Genomic DNA, 17,081 nt, shown 5'->3' on the forward strand with positions numbered 1-17,081 from the left:
ATTGTAAAAGTTAACACATCTCTTGAAACAAGTAATTAAAGCACATAATCATTAATGAGTCACAGATTTTTCTGGATCAGCAAGTAAAACAACTAATTGCACATACTAAAGAGATGCTCAAAATGAAAAGAATAAAAACAAGATGAAAGAAATTCACAGGCATATGGCTACTAAAGCCTGGTATACTTGTATTTTACATGCAAAGTAAATTTCAAGGCAAAAAAGAAAAGCACCCTTAGTGATGAGAAGGATCTCTAAATCATGACTAAAAGAAAATTATTTCACCAGTAATATATATCAAGTAAATTTGTAATACTTCACTTCCCTAAGGAAAAAGGAAGTGAGGGAGGATGCCATTATGACTATATAGTTCTTCCCTTCTTGCCTCACCTCCCTACCAGATGCAGAGTCCCAGAACCAGGGCTCCAACTGTAGGTGCCAGAAGCAAGGATAATTCCTAAGAAGAAATTCTAGCCTTTAAACCTTAATGTCAGTACTCCTAAGGGCCTGATAGGGTGAGTCGTGCCATCATTCCATCTAGTAAAACCAAGGCTGGCAGGGAATACTGCTGGATTGCCTGGTGGTTGAGATAGCCCACTATTTCTGTATCTATGCAACCCTACACTGCATCAGTGCATTGAGATGGAGGCACTTGCTAGACTAGTATTGCTGCTGTCAATTTGGACCAGCACAGTGGTCAAACCTAACATTCTTTCCAAAGGACCAAAAGTTTGGGCAAAACTAAGTGACAAATAGAGAGAAGGAAAAGTAACAGTTAAGGATAAAAGAATGAATAAATGGGTTATGCAATAAGGGAAATCCAGTATTATTATATTGATGCTCTGTGAGAGGCTCAGAGCAAGAGATGATATTGTCTTGGGAGATTGGGATTGACATATATACACTAATATGTATAAAATGGATAACTAATAAGAACTTGCTGTATAAAAAAATAAATAAAATAAAATTCAAAAAAGATATGATATTGTCCCTTAGCTCAATTACACCAAATACCAGAATGGGTGAAGCCGTATGTTGCTGAAACAGCTTCCTGCTTTCGGAACCCGGCATGATCAAGTGGAATTCTGCGCACCTGAGTGGCATCACTCTGGGAGACAATTTAGTCATATGAAATGATGATGGACTAGATGGCTGATGAGTTGGTGGGACACGGGTAACATGCCAGCATCTTCTGACTCACCACACTGCCATATGGTGTTAACACTGGCCTTGCTGATAAGATTCAACCACATTATGTAAACAGGCCTTTTGACAATAGTGATATTAATAATTAAAATGTATTGGGAGATTTAGTTAAAGCCTCCTCAGGATCTAATAAAATGATCAGCCGGAGGAAGAACTAGATTTCGTTAACCATCAGCTAGTTTCTGTGCTAAACAGTTCTGCACAAGTTTATCATATGGTACAAATAACAATAGATCAAAGGGGAAAAACAAGCAATTAAAATAGTAGTACAAAAATATGAGAATGTATGTAATGGCCTTATAAGATGAATTAGTGGTTTCTTTAAATTTATCCCTACCCAACACTGGACTCCTCCAAATGACAGACATATTCACTATGATACTATTGCTGTGTCCATCCTATAAATGTTACACTAAATGTAATACCAAAAAAAATTCATCATTTTGTTGTAAGAGAGCCTTGGCTAAAGGCCAGGAAGTGGCCTGTACAGTGAAGAACTAATCTTACCCAATGAGAGGTCTGGCCTTTGCTGCAGCTACTGGGAGGTGATCTCTAGGTTCTTGGAATATCATGCCTAATAGGAGTATCTTTGTCTGGGGCCTTCAGCCACCAAACAGATTAACAATGTTATTTATGATGGATATAATTTATTTGGGCCATGTAGTATCAGTTTTATCTCCGAAAGGGACTGGAAACTAAAGGGATCATCCCAACCTCAGGGAAGGGCTGGAGACTAAAGATCAGTCCTGCAGGCAGTATGTGACTGAGCAACCCCCAAAACTCTGGAAACCAAACGCTCAGGTGAGTTTCCTCGGTTGGCAATACTCCATTCGTACTGTCTCATGGATGCCGGGAAAGTAATGCTGCCCTAATTTCACAAGGAGAACAGGAGAGGAGCTCTGGGTTTCGCACTTCTCCTGAAATCTGCCTTGTGCACATCTTCTCTTAGCTGATTTTAATCTGTACCCTTTCCATGTAATAAACTGTAACTGTAAGTAGAACAGCTTTCAGTGAGTCCTGTTGAGTCCTTCTCGCAAATTATTAAAACTAAAAGTGGTTTTGGGGACGCCCCGAACCTGTAATTGGTGCCAGAAGTAAGGGTAGTCTTTTGAGACTGTTCCTTTTAACTGTGAAGTTGGCCCAAATTCCTTGCAGTTACTGAAATGCCAAATGCACTGTAATATGATGACTATCTTTATATAAAATGATTCCTGTAATGGAGCACATCCCAACTTCACCTACAACTCTAGTTTGACAATTTCTAACTATAAAATTATCTATTCTTTACTAATTTCAAGATATTATACAAACACCTCCTCCATTAGCAGCATCAAAAATTCTAGTTTTCAGGGCTTCCCTGGTGGCGCAGTGGTTGAGAATCCGCCTGCCAATGCAGGGGACACGGGTTCGAGCCCTGGTCTGGGAGGATCCCACATGCCGCGGAGCAACTAGGCCCGTGAGCCACAACTACTGAGCCTGCGCGTCTGGAGCCTGTGCTCCGCAACAAGAGGGGCCGCGACAGTGAGAGGCCCGCGCACCGCGATGAAGAGTAGCCCCCGCTCGCCGCAACTAGAGAAAGCCCTCGCACAGAAACGAAGACCCAACACAGCCAAAAATAAATAAATAAATAAATAAATAAAATTAAAAAAAAAAAATTCTAGTTTTCAAATGAGACTCAGGACTGTGGGGGACTGAAGGGAGTTTTATCTTAGCGTCAGGCTTCGAAGTTTTTCTATCTCATTGTAAAAGTGTAATGATTTTACATATACCAAGAGAATAACAGACAAATCATACCACAAATCCAAGCTTAAAGAGACGCAATCTGCCTGAAGCCCTTGTGGAGGCTGAGCACATACCTATCCTTCATAAAATCTTATGGGATAAGGGATAAAAAACTCTTTAGAATTGAATTCTGTGTTATTTCCCTCAACAACTTCTATTAAAATAGGTTTGATCCATTTCCTGCAATGCATCAGTACACTTCACCCAAGAGTTAACCATATTATATAAAACAGTACTAACATTAAGTAGATGAGGTTAATAAAAACTGTAATCATAAATCTTGAATATTGAATAAATTCCATGAGGAAAAAGTACGAGTTATGAGGAAATCCATGAATAACAAGTGAATTATTTTTTGCCTTTTATTTTTGAACTAGGGTAAGGAGAGAATACTTCAAAAAAAATACTTTCCATCCTAAGAATTTATTTAAGCCAGTACTTAATGTTTAAAACAAACACAGCAAAGCACACATACTCCATTACGTTCCACAAAACCGACCTAATTTGCCTTCAGAGACAGACTCTATCCAACAAAAAGTTAGGGTGCCTGAGACCTTAGGATCCTTGTCTGATCTGAAATGTGAGCATTTTAACATGAATAAGCTATACCAAGTAAAACAAGTAAAGGTAAGCATGAAAAATATGAAAACATAATGACAACTTCTGCTCATTAGTTATTTTTTCCTGGTTTAGGTTCCTTACTTTTAATTGCAAGTTCTATCTCATGATTCTTTACTCGTACCTATATTTTGCCAGTGTTTTACTGTATGCATTTTAAACTACCTAAATCCATTATGGAATGAGGTAAGAAAGAAAGGAATAAATTAAATGACTAGATACATAACTACACTATGAGGAAATACAATCCAGTGGGCACTACACAATAACTGATGTAACTCTTTTTTAAGCTTATGTGTAAGTCTAAATAATAGATGCAACAGTAACTATTCCTAAAATATGACTTGACAATGGGAATGCTATGTTGCAGCAACCTATTAACCCATAACCCAGTAAGAAGACCTTGAAAAAACACAAGGTTCCCTGTCTAGAGGAAGAAAACCTCCAGAGATACATAATAAAATATATCCACTGAATACATTAGACGAAAACATCACAGTCTCTGCCTCCAGAAGCTTAAAAACTAGTGGAAAAATGAGGCAAATATAAAAATAAATAATTTGATAATGTACACTATCCTATACCTTAACAAAGCTTGTAACAAATTACAAAGTGATCATTCATTACACATATTCTTTATATTAGTTCATTTGCATATATATATTTGTTTACATTAGTTCATCTGTACCATCCTCAGGAATGTGATGTGCCTTGAGTGAGTCTATATCCCATAATTGGGTTGAGTATAGTGGACCCTTTAGATATGAAAACTCATGTCTTTTAGCTCTATAGATGCTTTCAAGACTACTTCATTATCCTTTCTATTAATTGATTATAAGGTGCTAAGTGTGATTTTCTTTGAATTTATATTGTTTTGGTGCTGCAATTGTTGATTCTATAAATTCCTGTATTTCTCCAAAGTTGAGAAGTTTAGGGCTGTTCCTAAACTTCTGTTCCCTCCCTGCTCTCTTTCCAGGACTCCAATTATATATATGATAGATCTTTTTATTCACCTTTATTTTTTCAATCTTTTCATCTCTGTTCTTCATAGGATACTTCCACTGATCTATATTCAATTTCACTGACTTTTTCCTATAAACCTCCTTTTGATATTGAAACCACTCAGTGAATTTTTATTAGAGATACTGTATTTTTCTGCTCTGTAAGTCCCATTGGTTCTTTTATATTATCTATTTCATTGCAGAGATTTTCCATCATTCATTCATTTCAAACGTGTTTTCCTTTACTTTGTGGAGTATATTTAAAGTAAGTCCTTCTTTAAAGGTTTTGTCTGATAATTCTTAGTCCTAATGACTCTTCAGGTGGATAAGTCAACTATTTTTTCTCTTGAGACTGAATCATAATTTCCTGATAGATTGAGTAATTTGGGGTTGTATCGTGTGCACCGTGATGTTATGTCATGTACGCTCTGCGTTCTATCAAAAATCTCTGGAAAATGTTAGCGTTTTAGTTTTAAGAGAAAGTCAACCTGGTTGAGACAACACAACTGAACCTCAAAAATACTAATAAGCTAAGTGAAATAAGGCAGTCAAACAAGACATGTTATATGATTTCATTTATATTAAATGTCCAGAACAGGCAAATCTATACAGATAGAAAGTAGATTAATGGTTGCTTAGGGCTGGGGAAATAGGGGAATAGGGAGGTGAGAACTTAAAGGTATGGGGTTTCTTTTTTTTTTTTTTAAAGAATTTATTTATTTATTTACTTATTTATTTATTTTTTGGCTGTGTTGGGTCTTCATTGCTGCGCACAGGCTTTCTCTAGTTGTGGTGAGCAGGAGCTACTCTTCGTTGCAGTGAGCAGGCTTCTCATTGCTGTGGCTTCTGCTGTTGCAGAGCACGGGCTCTAGGCATGCGGGCTTCAGTAGCTGTGGCTCACGGGCTCTAGAGCGCAGGCTCAGTAGTTGTGGTGCACAGGCTTAGTTGCTCCACGGCATGTGGGATCTTCCCGGACCAGGGCTCAAACCCGTGTCCCCTGCATTGGCAGGTGGATTCTTAACCACTGTGCCACCAGGGAAGCCCCTGGGGTTTCTTTTTCAAGTGATGAAAATGGTTTAAAGTGGGCTGAGGTGGACAGAGTTCCCAAGATGGTGGAGTAGGAAGACCCTGAGCTCACCTCCTCTCATGGGCACACGAAAATTACAACTATTTATAGAACAACTATTGATGCAAAACTGGAACCTACCAGAAAAGATCACTACAACTAAAGATACAAAGAAGGGACCACAATGAGTCGGGTAGGAGAGGCAGAGTCATGGTATAGCAAAGACCCGTATCTCAGGGTGGCTGACACACAAACGGGAGGGTAATTACAATTGCAGAGGTTCTCCCCAAGGAGCGAGGGGTCTGAGCCCCTCATTGGGCTCCTGAGCCCAGGAGTCCCACATTGGGAAGAGGAGCCCCCAGAATGTTTAGCCTTGAAGGCCAGTGGGTCTTACTTTTGGGAGACCACAGGGCTGTGGGAAATACAGATTCTATTCTTAAAGGGCACACACAAAATCTCACATTCTCCAGGACCCAGGGCAGAAGCAGTAATCTGAAAGGAGCCTGGGTCAGACCTACCTGCTGATCTTGGAGAGTCTCCTGGAGAGGCAGGAAGTGACTGAAACTTCACTCTGGGGACTTAGACACTGGCAGCAGCCAATTTGGGGAGCTCCATTCTACCACGTGGACACTAGTGCTGGCAAGCACCATTTTGGAATCCTCCCTCTAGCTTATTAGCCCCAGGATCCAGTCCTACTCACTAGCAGGCTGACACAAGCTTTGGGACACCCTGTACCCCACAGCCAGCTGTGTCAGGAGCCAGCCCCATCCACAGCAGTCCGACACCAGCTCTGGGACCTCTAGCCCTGCTGCCAGACCCCAGGACCCAGCTCGGCCCACCAGTGGGCCAGCATTAACCCCAGGACCTGGCTCCACCTACCAGTGGGTGAGCAACAGCTCTGGAATTGCCTAGATCCAGACCCCACCCAACGAGCCAGCACTAGCCCTGGGGCCCCCTGGAGTTCTACAACCAGCTGCCTTGTGACCTGACCCCACCAACCATGCCTACAAGACCATCCACAGTATTCAGCCCACCACAACAGAAGGATCCACACAGCCCACATAGGGGCACCCCTACAGCATATAGCTCTGGTGACCAAAGGGGAGTCACATAGGACATCTCCTACAGAAGGCCACTTCTCCAAGGTTGGGAAATATAACTAACCTTCCAGATACATAGAAACAAAGACAGCAAATTAGGCAAATTGAGGTGACAGAGGAACATGTTCCAAATGAAGAAACAAGATAAAACGCCAGAAGAATTAAGCAAAGTGTAGACAGGCAACCTTCCCAAGAAAGAGTTCAAGGATGAACTCTTTCTCTCAACAAACAAAATGAACTCTTTATTCCCAACACACAAAAGTCCAGGACCAGATGTCTTCACACGTGAATTCTACCAAACATTTAAAGAAGAGTTAACAACTGCACTTCTCAAATTATTCCAAAACACTGAAGAGGAAGGAACACTTCCTCTACATCCTACAGGCCCAGCATCACCCTGATACTAAAACCAGACAACAATATCACAAAAAAAGAAAACTACAGGCCAATGTCACTGATGAACATAGACATAAAAATTCCCAACAAAATATTAGTTAATCATATCCAGCAACACATTAAAAGGATCATATACCATGGTCAAGTGGGTTTTATCCCAGGGATGCAAGGATGGTCCAATATCTGCAAATCAAAGTGATATACCACATTAACAAATTGAAGAACAAAAATCATATGATCAGCTCAATAGATGCAGAAAAAGCTTTTGACAAAATTCAACACCGATTTATAATAAAAACTCTCCACAAAGAGGGCATAGAGGGAATATGCCTCAACGTAATAAAGGCCATATATGATAGGTCCACAGCTAACATCATACTCAGTGGTGAAAAGCTGAAAGCATTTCCCATAAGATCACGAACATGACAAGGATGCCCACTCTTGCCATTTTTGCTCAATATAATATTAGAAGTCCTAGCCACAGCAATCAGACAAGAAAAAGAAATAAAAAGGATTTGAATTGGAAGGGAAGAAGTAAAACTGTCACTTTTTGCAGATGACATGATACTGTACATAGAAAATCCTAAAGACACCACCAAGAAACTACTAGAGCTCATCAATGAATCTGGTAAAGTTGCAGGATACAAAATTAATTTACAGAAATCTGTTGCATTTCCATACACTAACAACAAACTGTCAGAAAGAGAAATTAAGGAAACAATCCCATTTACAATTGCATCAGAAGAATAAAATACCTGGGAATAAACCTAACTAAGGCAGTAAAAGACCTGTACTCAGAAAACTATAAGATATTGATGAAAGAAACTGAAGACAACACAAACAGATGGAAAGATATACTGTATTCATGGAGTGGAAGAATATCGTAAAAATGACCATACTATGCAAGCCAATCTACAGATTCAATGCAATCACTATCAACGTACCCATGGCATTTTTCACAGAACTAGAAAAACTTAAAATTTGTATGGAAACACAAAAGGCAAAGGCAATAAAAGCAAAAATAAACAAATGGGATCTAATTAGATTTAAAAGCATTTGCACAGCAAAGGAAATTTGACAGAATGAAAAGACAACCTACTGAATGGGAGAAAATATTTCACCAAAACTGATATGAACAATAAGGGGTTAATATCCAAAATATATAAACAGCTCATGCAACTCAATATCAAGAAAACAAATAACCCAATTTAAAAGGGGGCATAAGACCCAAATACACATTTTTCCAAAGAAGACATACAGATGGCCAACAGGCACAAAAGAGATGCTCAACATCATTAATCAGCAGAGAAATGCAAATTAAAACCACAATGAAATAATCACCTCACACCTGTCAGGATGGATAACATCAAAATGACCACAAATAACACATGTTGGCAAGGATGTGGAGAAAAGGGAACCCTCATACACTGTTGGCGGGAATGTAAACTGTTACAGCCACTGTGGAAAACAGTGTGGATGTTCCTCAAAAAGCTAAAAATAGAATTATCCTATAATCCAGCAAGTCCATGCCTGGGTATGTATCTGAAGAAAACAAAAACACTAATTTGAAAAGATACATGCACCCCAATGTTCACAGCAGCATTATTTACAATAGCCAAAATACGGACACAACCTAATTGTCTATCAACAGATGAATGGATAAAGATGTGGTATACACACACACACACACACACACACACACACACAATGGAATACTATTCAGCCATTAAAAAGAGTGAAATTTTGCCATTTGCAACAACATGGATGGACCTGGAGTGTATCATGCTTAGTGAAATAAGTCAGACAGAGAAAGACAGATACTGTATGTTATCACTTATATGTGGAATCTAAAAAATAAATGAATGAATATAACAAAAAAGAAACAGACTCACAGATATAGAGAACAAACTAGTAGTTACCAGTGGAGGTGGGGGGTAAGATAGGGGTAGGGGATTAAGAGATACAAACTACTATGTATAAAATAAATAAACTACAAGGATATATTGTACAGCACAGGGACTACAGCCAATATTTTATAATAACCACAAATAGAGTATAATCTATAAAAACTTTGAATCACTATTTTGTACACATGAAACTAATATAATACTGTAAATCAACTACACTTCAATTAAAGAAATTTTTAAATATAAAAATGGACTGAGGTGATAGTTGCACTTACCTGTGAATACAGTAAAAACCACTGTATACTTGAAAAGACTGACTAGTATGATATGTGATTTATATCTCAATAAAGCTGTTAAAGAAGATTATTTATAATTTAATCTCACAGCAATTTTTACAAAGATCCCCTGAATACCACTGGCAAGTTATACAAAAAAACAGAGATCATTCTTTCCTAAGGGTGAAAAAAGTTTGGGAAAAAAATCATATGAAGCAGCAATACAACAATGATTTCAAATGTTAATTATCAAAGATAATATCTAGTGCAATTATGAGTAGAGCCAACAAAAGTTTGTGATTTTTATATCATTTTTTTAAATTGCCTTTGAAGGGTTTAAAATGGAGAGGGAATTCTCCATTTTTTTAAACTGCTTTAAAAGTTTAGTCTACCATGATCTGACTATATGGATACCTATTTTCACTAAGAACTTAAAAAATTTTTTTTCCTTTTGCAAAATGATAAGTGCTCCATAATAAAGGAAATTATCTCTGCAGATTATGTACACATATCTAATTCTCTCTAGAAGTATACAACCTTAAAGTGTTGTATACTTTATAATATCATTGATGTTTGTAACAGAACAATCTGCCAACCATCAAAGACCTTCCCTTCTCAATCAAAGTAGTTTCTAGCAAGGTACTTCTAGTTTGGAGGCAAAATGTGCAGTACTCTTAAAATGGTGTTATAGAAAACTACACTAGAAACAGAAATCAAGGTAAGAGCTTAGTCCCTGAAGGACACAGGGTATCAGCAGGTGACATTTTGATTATCTATGTAGAGTATCTATATGGTACTGAAAAACACCACAAGAGTCCTCATCTTTCCATTTTTGTCATCTGAAACTAAACCGCAAGAAAATCAAACACAATATTTGTAATTAGATCAATCAATTAGATTGTTGTTCTAGTGGGATTGTGTGTCTTTCATTATTAGCATTTTTGAAGTTGTAGCTGACAACTTGAACACAAAGTCTACTGCTGAGCTTAGTTTTAGTATATTTATTTAGAAATAAGTTGGGTTTTTTTTCAACCTATAATTAGGGCTTACTTTACCATAACCCAGTATTTGGCACACACTTTAATCAACCTGAGTCAGATACACCCAATGATGCTGTGTTGTTGTTAGAAATAACCTCTATTCACAAATTTTGCATATAAGCAAATAAATGATTGAAAAGAGAGGACATACCCTGAAAATGCAAACTGCTTATTCAGCAAATAAAAAATGGAAATGCTGGCATTTCAAACTTTAAGGTGAAAATTAAAGTGCACCTATGGCAAAGTCTAAAATCTGAATTGAGAGATGACTGAAAAGAAGATATTTTATGACTGCCAAAATAGCATTTCAATAAATGCAGGGGGGAAAAAACCATTTTGTTAAAAGCATAGGGAAAACCGGACATGCTTTTATAATGCTGATATTTTTTGATACAGTTGATCCTTGAACAACATTTGGTTTGAACTGGGTGGGTCTACTTACACATGACCTTTTTAAAATAGTAAATATTACAGATGGAGGAACCTCAAATATGGCGGAACCAAGGATAAGGGTGGAACTAAGGATACAGAGGGCAGACTATAAAGTTATAGGTGGATTTTCAACTGCATGAGTGTCGGCACCCTAACTCCCACATTGTTCAAGAGTAACCTGTGTTGTATTTTTCTAAGTATTCAAGTGCTATCTTTAACATTAAAATAATGATAATATATTACTTCTGAACCTTAATGGTCATTCTCTGTGTATCGTGTTTACTTTAGTTCTCCTTCCTTAACTAAGCTAATTCAATCTCTTGAAATGTCTTCTTCCTATCATACACATGGCTTTTTCAAAAAGGTCTGCCTGATTCACTTGTTCACCTAACTTATTTATTCTTTTATTTTACATCTCCACAATGTTTAGTATACAACTTTACTACTTTTCTTAACCTGGTTTTGTCATCTTTAATTGCTCTCTATTATTACAGTTAAATTTATCCACGTAACTTCTCAAAATGAGGGGTATTTCTTTCATTTCTGTTGTCTCACCCAAGAAAGTAGCTAGAACACTGGGAAAACAGTACAGATTGAACAAAACTTTCATGATGAACGAATTTACAAAATTAAAAATTTGTCCAACTTGGGCACAACTATGAAGCATAAGTATTTTGTTAAACATCTTCTTTCAAAAGACAATAAATTGAAAGTAAAGAGCATATTATATTACTTAACATAAAAGCAAGGGATATCTTACAGCTGCCCCCGCTGCCACCTCCAACACCCGGGACAGAAATATCCACAGGAAAAAGAGATTATTAAATGTTTGCTTGAAATGTGTCACCTAGGACATTAATGTAATTAAATATAAAGGGAAAGATGATTTACTTTTATTTCCCATGAGCCACCTTATCTACACTCTCATTGTTTTCCTCCTAACCTCTGGCTGTTCCTTCTTAGTTTGCTTCCTTGACTACTCCTACTCCACCCAGTCTCCAAAAACTGGAGCTCTTCAGGGCTCAGTCCTGGATCCTCTTCAATACTGACTCTGTTTCACAGACTGAACTCAGCTTATCCCATGATTTGCGTATCATCTATATGTTAATGGCACCCACATACTTGAATTACAGGTACCAGCCTTACAGGCGATAAGAAAAATCACTTCCTGGCAGGCCAGGAGCCTAAGCAAATCTGTCAATCTTGAGGAATTCACCAAAGTTTATAAGAATTGCATATGTAACATAAAGAATTTCTTGGGTTTCGTTTCCAGACTTCAGAAGAGCAAGTAATCAAATTCCTTTTTTCCTTAAAATCTTATTATTTTGAAATTATTGCAGACTCAAAGCAAATTGCAAAAACAGTACAATGAGTCCCATGTACCCTTCTACCCAGCTCCCCCCCTTACTCCCTATAACATATTATAGCTGTAGCACAATAGTAAAATGAGGAAACCGACACCTGTACATTAATGTTAGATTATAGACCTTAGTCAGTTTCCATCCTTTGTTTCAACCTTCGTGTATGTGTATGTAGTTCCATGCAATTTTTTCCCACTTACAGATTTGTGTAACTACTACCACAATCAAGATACACAACTGTTCCATCACCACAAAAATGAACTCCCTCTTGCTGCCTTTTTGGCCACGCAGCGCAGCATGTGGGATCTTAGTTCCTTGACCAGGGATCGAACCCCTGCCCCCTGTAGTGGAAGCATGGTGTCTTAACCACTGGACCACTAGGGAATTCCCTCATGCTGCCTTTTTATATTCCCTCTCACTCCCTACACTCTTCCCTGCCCCTCTCCCCTGGAAACCATTAATCTGTCCTCTATCTCTGTAGTTTTGGTATTTCAAGAATGTTACATAAATGGAATCATACAATACGTAACATTTTGAGTTTTAGTTCTTTTCACTAAGCATAATGCCCTTAAGGTCCATCCAGGTTGCTGCATGCATCAGTAATTCATTCCTTTTTATTGTTGAGTAATAATCCATTACATGGATATACCAGAGTTTGTTCAACCATCACCCACTGAAGGGCATCTAGGCTGTTTCCAGCATTTTGCTATTACAAATAAAGCTGCTATGAACATTCATGTACAGGTTCTTCTGTGAATATAAGTTTTAATTTTTCTGGGATAAATACCTTAAAATGTAATTGCTGGGTCACATAGTAAGTATATGTTTAATTTTTTTAAAATTTTCAAACTGTTTTCCAGAGCAGCTGTACACATTCTTATCAGCAATGTGTGAGAGATCTACTTTCTCTGCATATCAGCATTTAGTATTATCACTACTTTTTATTTTAGCTATTCTAATACCTTCTCTTTGATATCCCACTGTAGTTTTAATCTGCATTTTTCTAATGGCTAATGATGTTGAACATCTTTTCATGTGCTTAGTTGACATCCCTATCTCCCTTTGGGTGAAATGTCCGTTCATGTCTTTTGTCCATTTTATAATTGGATTGTTCAAGATTTTTAAATTCTGTTTTGAGAGGTTTTTTTTAACATATTCTACATATAAGGCCTTCATCAGATAGGTGGTTTGCAAATATTTTCTCCCCTTCTATAGCTTGCCTTTTTATCTTCTTACCAGAATCTTATGTAGAACACGTTTTTAATTTTGATGAAGTCCACTTCACTAGTTTTTGTTTTAGGGACCATGTTTTTGGTGTCATATCTAAAAACTCCTTACCAAACCCCAAGTCCAGAAGATGTTCTCCAACGTTTTCTTCTAAAACTTTTATACTTTTACACCGTAAATTTAAACCAATGATCCATTTTGAATTATTTTTTTGTATTTGTGTGAGGTTTAGGGAAGTTTGGTTTTTTTGCCTATTATTCTAGCCCGATTGTTGAAGACTATGTTTCCTCCACTGAACTGCTTTTGCAACTTTGTCAAAATCAATTGGGAGTTATTTGTGTTAGTCTCTGTCTGGGTCCTCTGTTCTGTCTAGTGATCTATGCGTTTATTCCTCCACCATTACCAGAGTCTTGCTTAAGCTTAAGATAGTGATATAGTAAGTCTTAATATCAGGTAGAGTGATTCTTCCTAATTTATTCTCCTTTTTCAAAATCATTTTAGCTACTTTAGTTGTTGCCTTTCCATATACACTTTAAAATAAGCTTGTTTTTATCTTTTAAAAAATCTTCACTACTCTAAACAAAATTTTTATTTATGTCTTGTGTTTTGTGTCCCCACACAGACTGGAAGCATCTTCAGTGTCAGGACTGTATGCTATACTTACTTAAAATTTCACATAGTTTAGCACAATGCTATTTATAAAAGAGGACTCAATAAATATTTCCTCAGTAAAGCATTTGCTGAAAATATTCTATCCAGAAAATGGGAATCACATTTTAAGAAGCGCATCGATGCATCAGAACATGTCCACTGACAGGCAAAAGGAAAGACAAGAAGGGAGGGAGAAGAGGTGTGGGAGTGGTCACAGGCTAAGAGTGTGTGTGTGTGTGTATGTGTGTGTGTGTGTACACGTGTGTGAGACAGTGGGAGAGAAACTGTGTATGTCAATTTTGATAAGAGACACTATAAATGTATAGATGTTTAACCTAAAGAAGAGATGACTTCAGAAGGCATGATGACTATAAGATAAACTAGATTATTATATGTGGCTCTGAAGGCAAAAGTAGACCAATGATTAAGAGAAAAAGAAATTCAGCTTAACATAAAGTAAAATTCTATAACATTGGAGCTGTCCAACGATGGAATAAATAGGATTCATCTAACATTAAGTACCTTGTAAAATCAGAGGTACTCAAGCAGCACTCAGGGCTGAAATGGATTACAATCCACATTTCAATATCGGAAAGATAGTTGTTACCCAGAATGTTGTCTTGAGAAGAATTATAAGACTGCATATATAGTCAGTGGGAAGGAGTCCTGTGATCAGTTAAGAATATTTGTCACAGCCTGGCAGAAGGGAGGGTAACAGAAATACCTCATATTTACTATCTCTAATCTAGATGAATTATTTTCAGAAATAATCAGTCCTTGTTGCGAATTTAGACGTGAACTGAGTAAGGTTTCTCTAAACTCCACGAGTCTAAGACTAGCATTCTTTAAATGTTCAATGAAGTGATTTTTTAAAGTATTTTTAAATGACAGTCCTCAGCTAGGATCTTGGCTTACTGCTTAAGCAACAAAACAGCACGTTGGTTTATCATCCAAATAATTCACTCTTGAGACAACAATACCATCTTAAAAACTGCATTGTGCTTTACAGTTTTCAAAGTATGTTCATGTTTTTGCTTTCAAGAAAATTTGTGACTATCAGATATCAACAGAGAAAAGCATGTGAAGAGGAAAAGTCAAACTGAGATCTGAAAAATACAAAATTTTTTAACCAAAATATTCTTCTTTTAATAATGTCCTAAAACTTCACTACTAATTAAATCAATCGGCATAAGATACCCAAATCTTAAAAAACACAAACTCTGAAACAGAAAATTTTTCTTCTTCCAACATTCTTGCTCTTCACAGAGATTACTCTCATTACCCACAACTCAAAAAGAAACAGCCATTGCTGTCTTCGAGCCTAAGTTATCACAAGTGAGGTCACTAGACCAGCAGGGGCAGGACCCGCAGCAGCAGCATCACCTGGGAAGGTGTTAGAGATGCCAAGTCCCCAGACCCATCCAACCTACTCAATCAGAAACTCTGGCGTTTTAACAGCCCTCCATATGATTCTGATGCATGCAAACTATGGTCTTAGAAAATGGTTGTTTCTTTCCAACATGCCAGGATCCCTTCCCTTTCCCTGCTTCTCCTTAGCGTCTCTTTACTCTTTCTCACATTTTGCACAACCCAAAGATTTTCTCGTTTGAATGATTAATTCACCAATAACTTTGTGAGGATTTCCTACTTTCTTTCTTTTTAAAATGTGAGACTGCCTTTTAAACCATCCAATAAGTTTTAACATTTTTTACTACACATAAATTATTATGAGATGTTTACATAGACAGAGATTTTTAATATGTGTCAACAGGCATAAGAACAAACCTACACAAAAATCATTTTGTAGATGGCCTGCTTTTTCTTCATTCCATCTTAAACGGTATACAAAATAACACATTTGTAGGAAATTTTTTAAATACATCGTTATACCTGTCAAACAGTTTACAAAGAAGAAATTATTCCATGGCCATCAAAATCACCACTTTCTTACAGAAACATCTCTTTTGACATTTATACAATCCGCTCCTTCACTGCATCTTACTCACCTGTGTACATAATGCAGTTGATGAACTGAATCAATTGCTATCACCATCTCAGCCAAGTAAAATCGAGCCATATCTTCAGGCAATCTATCTTCAAATTTGCTTAGTAGAGTAAGCAAATCCCCACCAACATAATAATCCATAACCAGGTACTGAGAATGAAAAATAAAATGTACTCAATAAATAAGGGTGAAAAAACAATGTATCTAATGTAAACCAAGGTCAAATAGCACTGGATCAAATACTTTTGTTGTTAATTAACAAGGAGCTGGGTAAGATGATCAGCAGCAGTCACTTATAAGTCTTGAAAATTTCATAAAGCAGTTAATAAATCTTCTAAAAACTGGGGCAGGAAACAATATAGGATTAACATTGCTTTGTTGTTGTTTTTTGCAAAGTAAAAATATGGAAAAGTAACATCATCATCAACTACAACAACAGACCACAGTTTTACCAACATTTCAAAGAAGAATAAACATTTAAATTTTCCAAATAAATTTTTAAAACTCAGAATAAGAGTTCATCATACTAAGTGAAGTAAGTCAGAAAGAGAAAGACAAATACCACAAGATATCACTTATATGTAGAATCTAAAATGCAACACAAATGAACTTATGTTCAAAACAGAAACAGACTCACAGACATAGAAAACAAACTTATAGTTACCAAAGGGGAAAGGGGGTGGGAGAAGGATAACTTATGAGTTTGGGATTAGCAGATACAAACTACTATACATAAAATAGATAAACAACAAGGTCTTACTGTACAGCACAGAGAACTATACTCAATATTCTATAATAAATCATAATAGAAAAGAATGTATATATATATGTATAACTGAATCACTTTCCTGTACACCAGAAACTAACACAACATTGTAAATCAACTATACTTCAATTAAAACAAAAAAATCAATGGCCAATTATTTAATCAATCATGCTTAAGTAACGAAGCCTTCATAAAAAACCAGCATGGGGTTTAGATAGTGCCCAGGTTGGCAAACAAGTGGAGGTGCT

At 36.9% G+C, this 17,081-nt stretch overlaps 1 protein-coding gene across 4 annotated transcripts in view; it reads right to left on the bottom strand.

The window, feature by feature from the left end:
* Window positions 1–17,081, bottom strand: part of CDC42BPA (CDC42 binding protein kinase alpha) — a 326,370-nt gene that overhangs the window by 182,683 nt on the left and 126,606 nt on the right. For all 4 annotated transcript variants that reach the window (XM_061187371.1, XM_061187370.1, XM_061187369.1 and 1 more), the window contains exon 5: window positions 16,069–16,217. In XM_061187371.1, coding sequence (XP_061043354.1) covers window positions 16,069–16,217 — 149 coding nt within the window. The remainder of the gene's footprint in view (window positions 1–16,068; window positions 16,218–17,081) is intronic.

The sequence above is a fragment of the Eubalaena glacialis genome, chromosome 3, assembly GCF_028564815.1.
Source record: "Eubalaena glacialis isolate mEubGla1 chromosome 3, mEubGla1.1.hap2.+ XY, whole genome shotgun sequence".
In the NCBI taxonomy this organism is placed as follows: Eukaryota; Metazoa; Chordata; class Mammalia; order Artiodactyla; family Balaenidae; genus Eubalaena; species Eubalaena glacialis.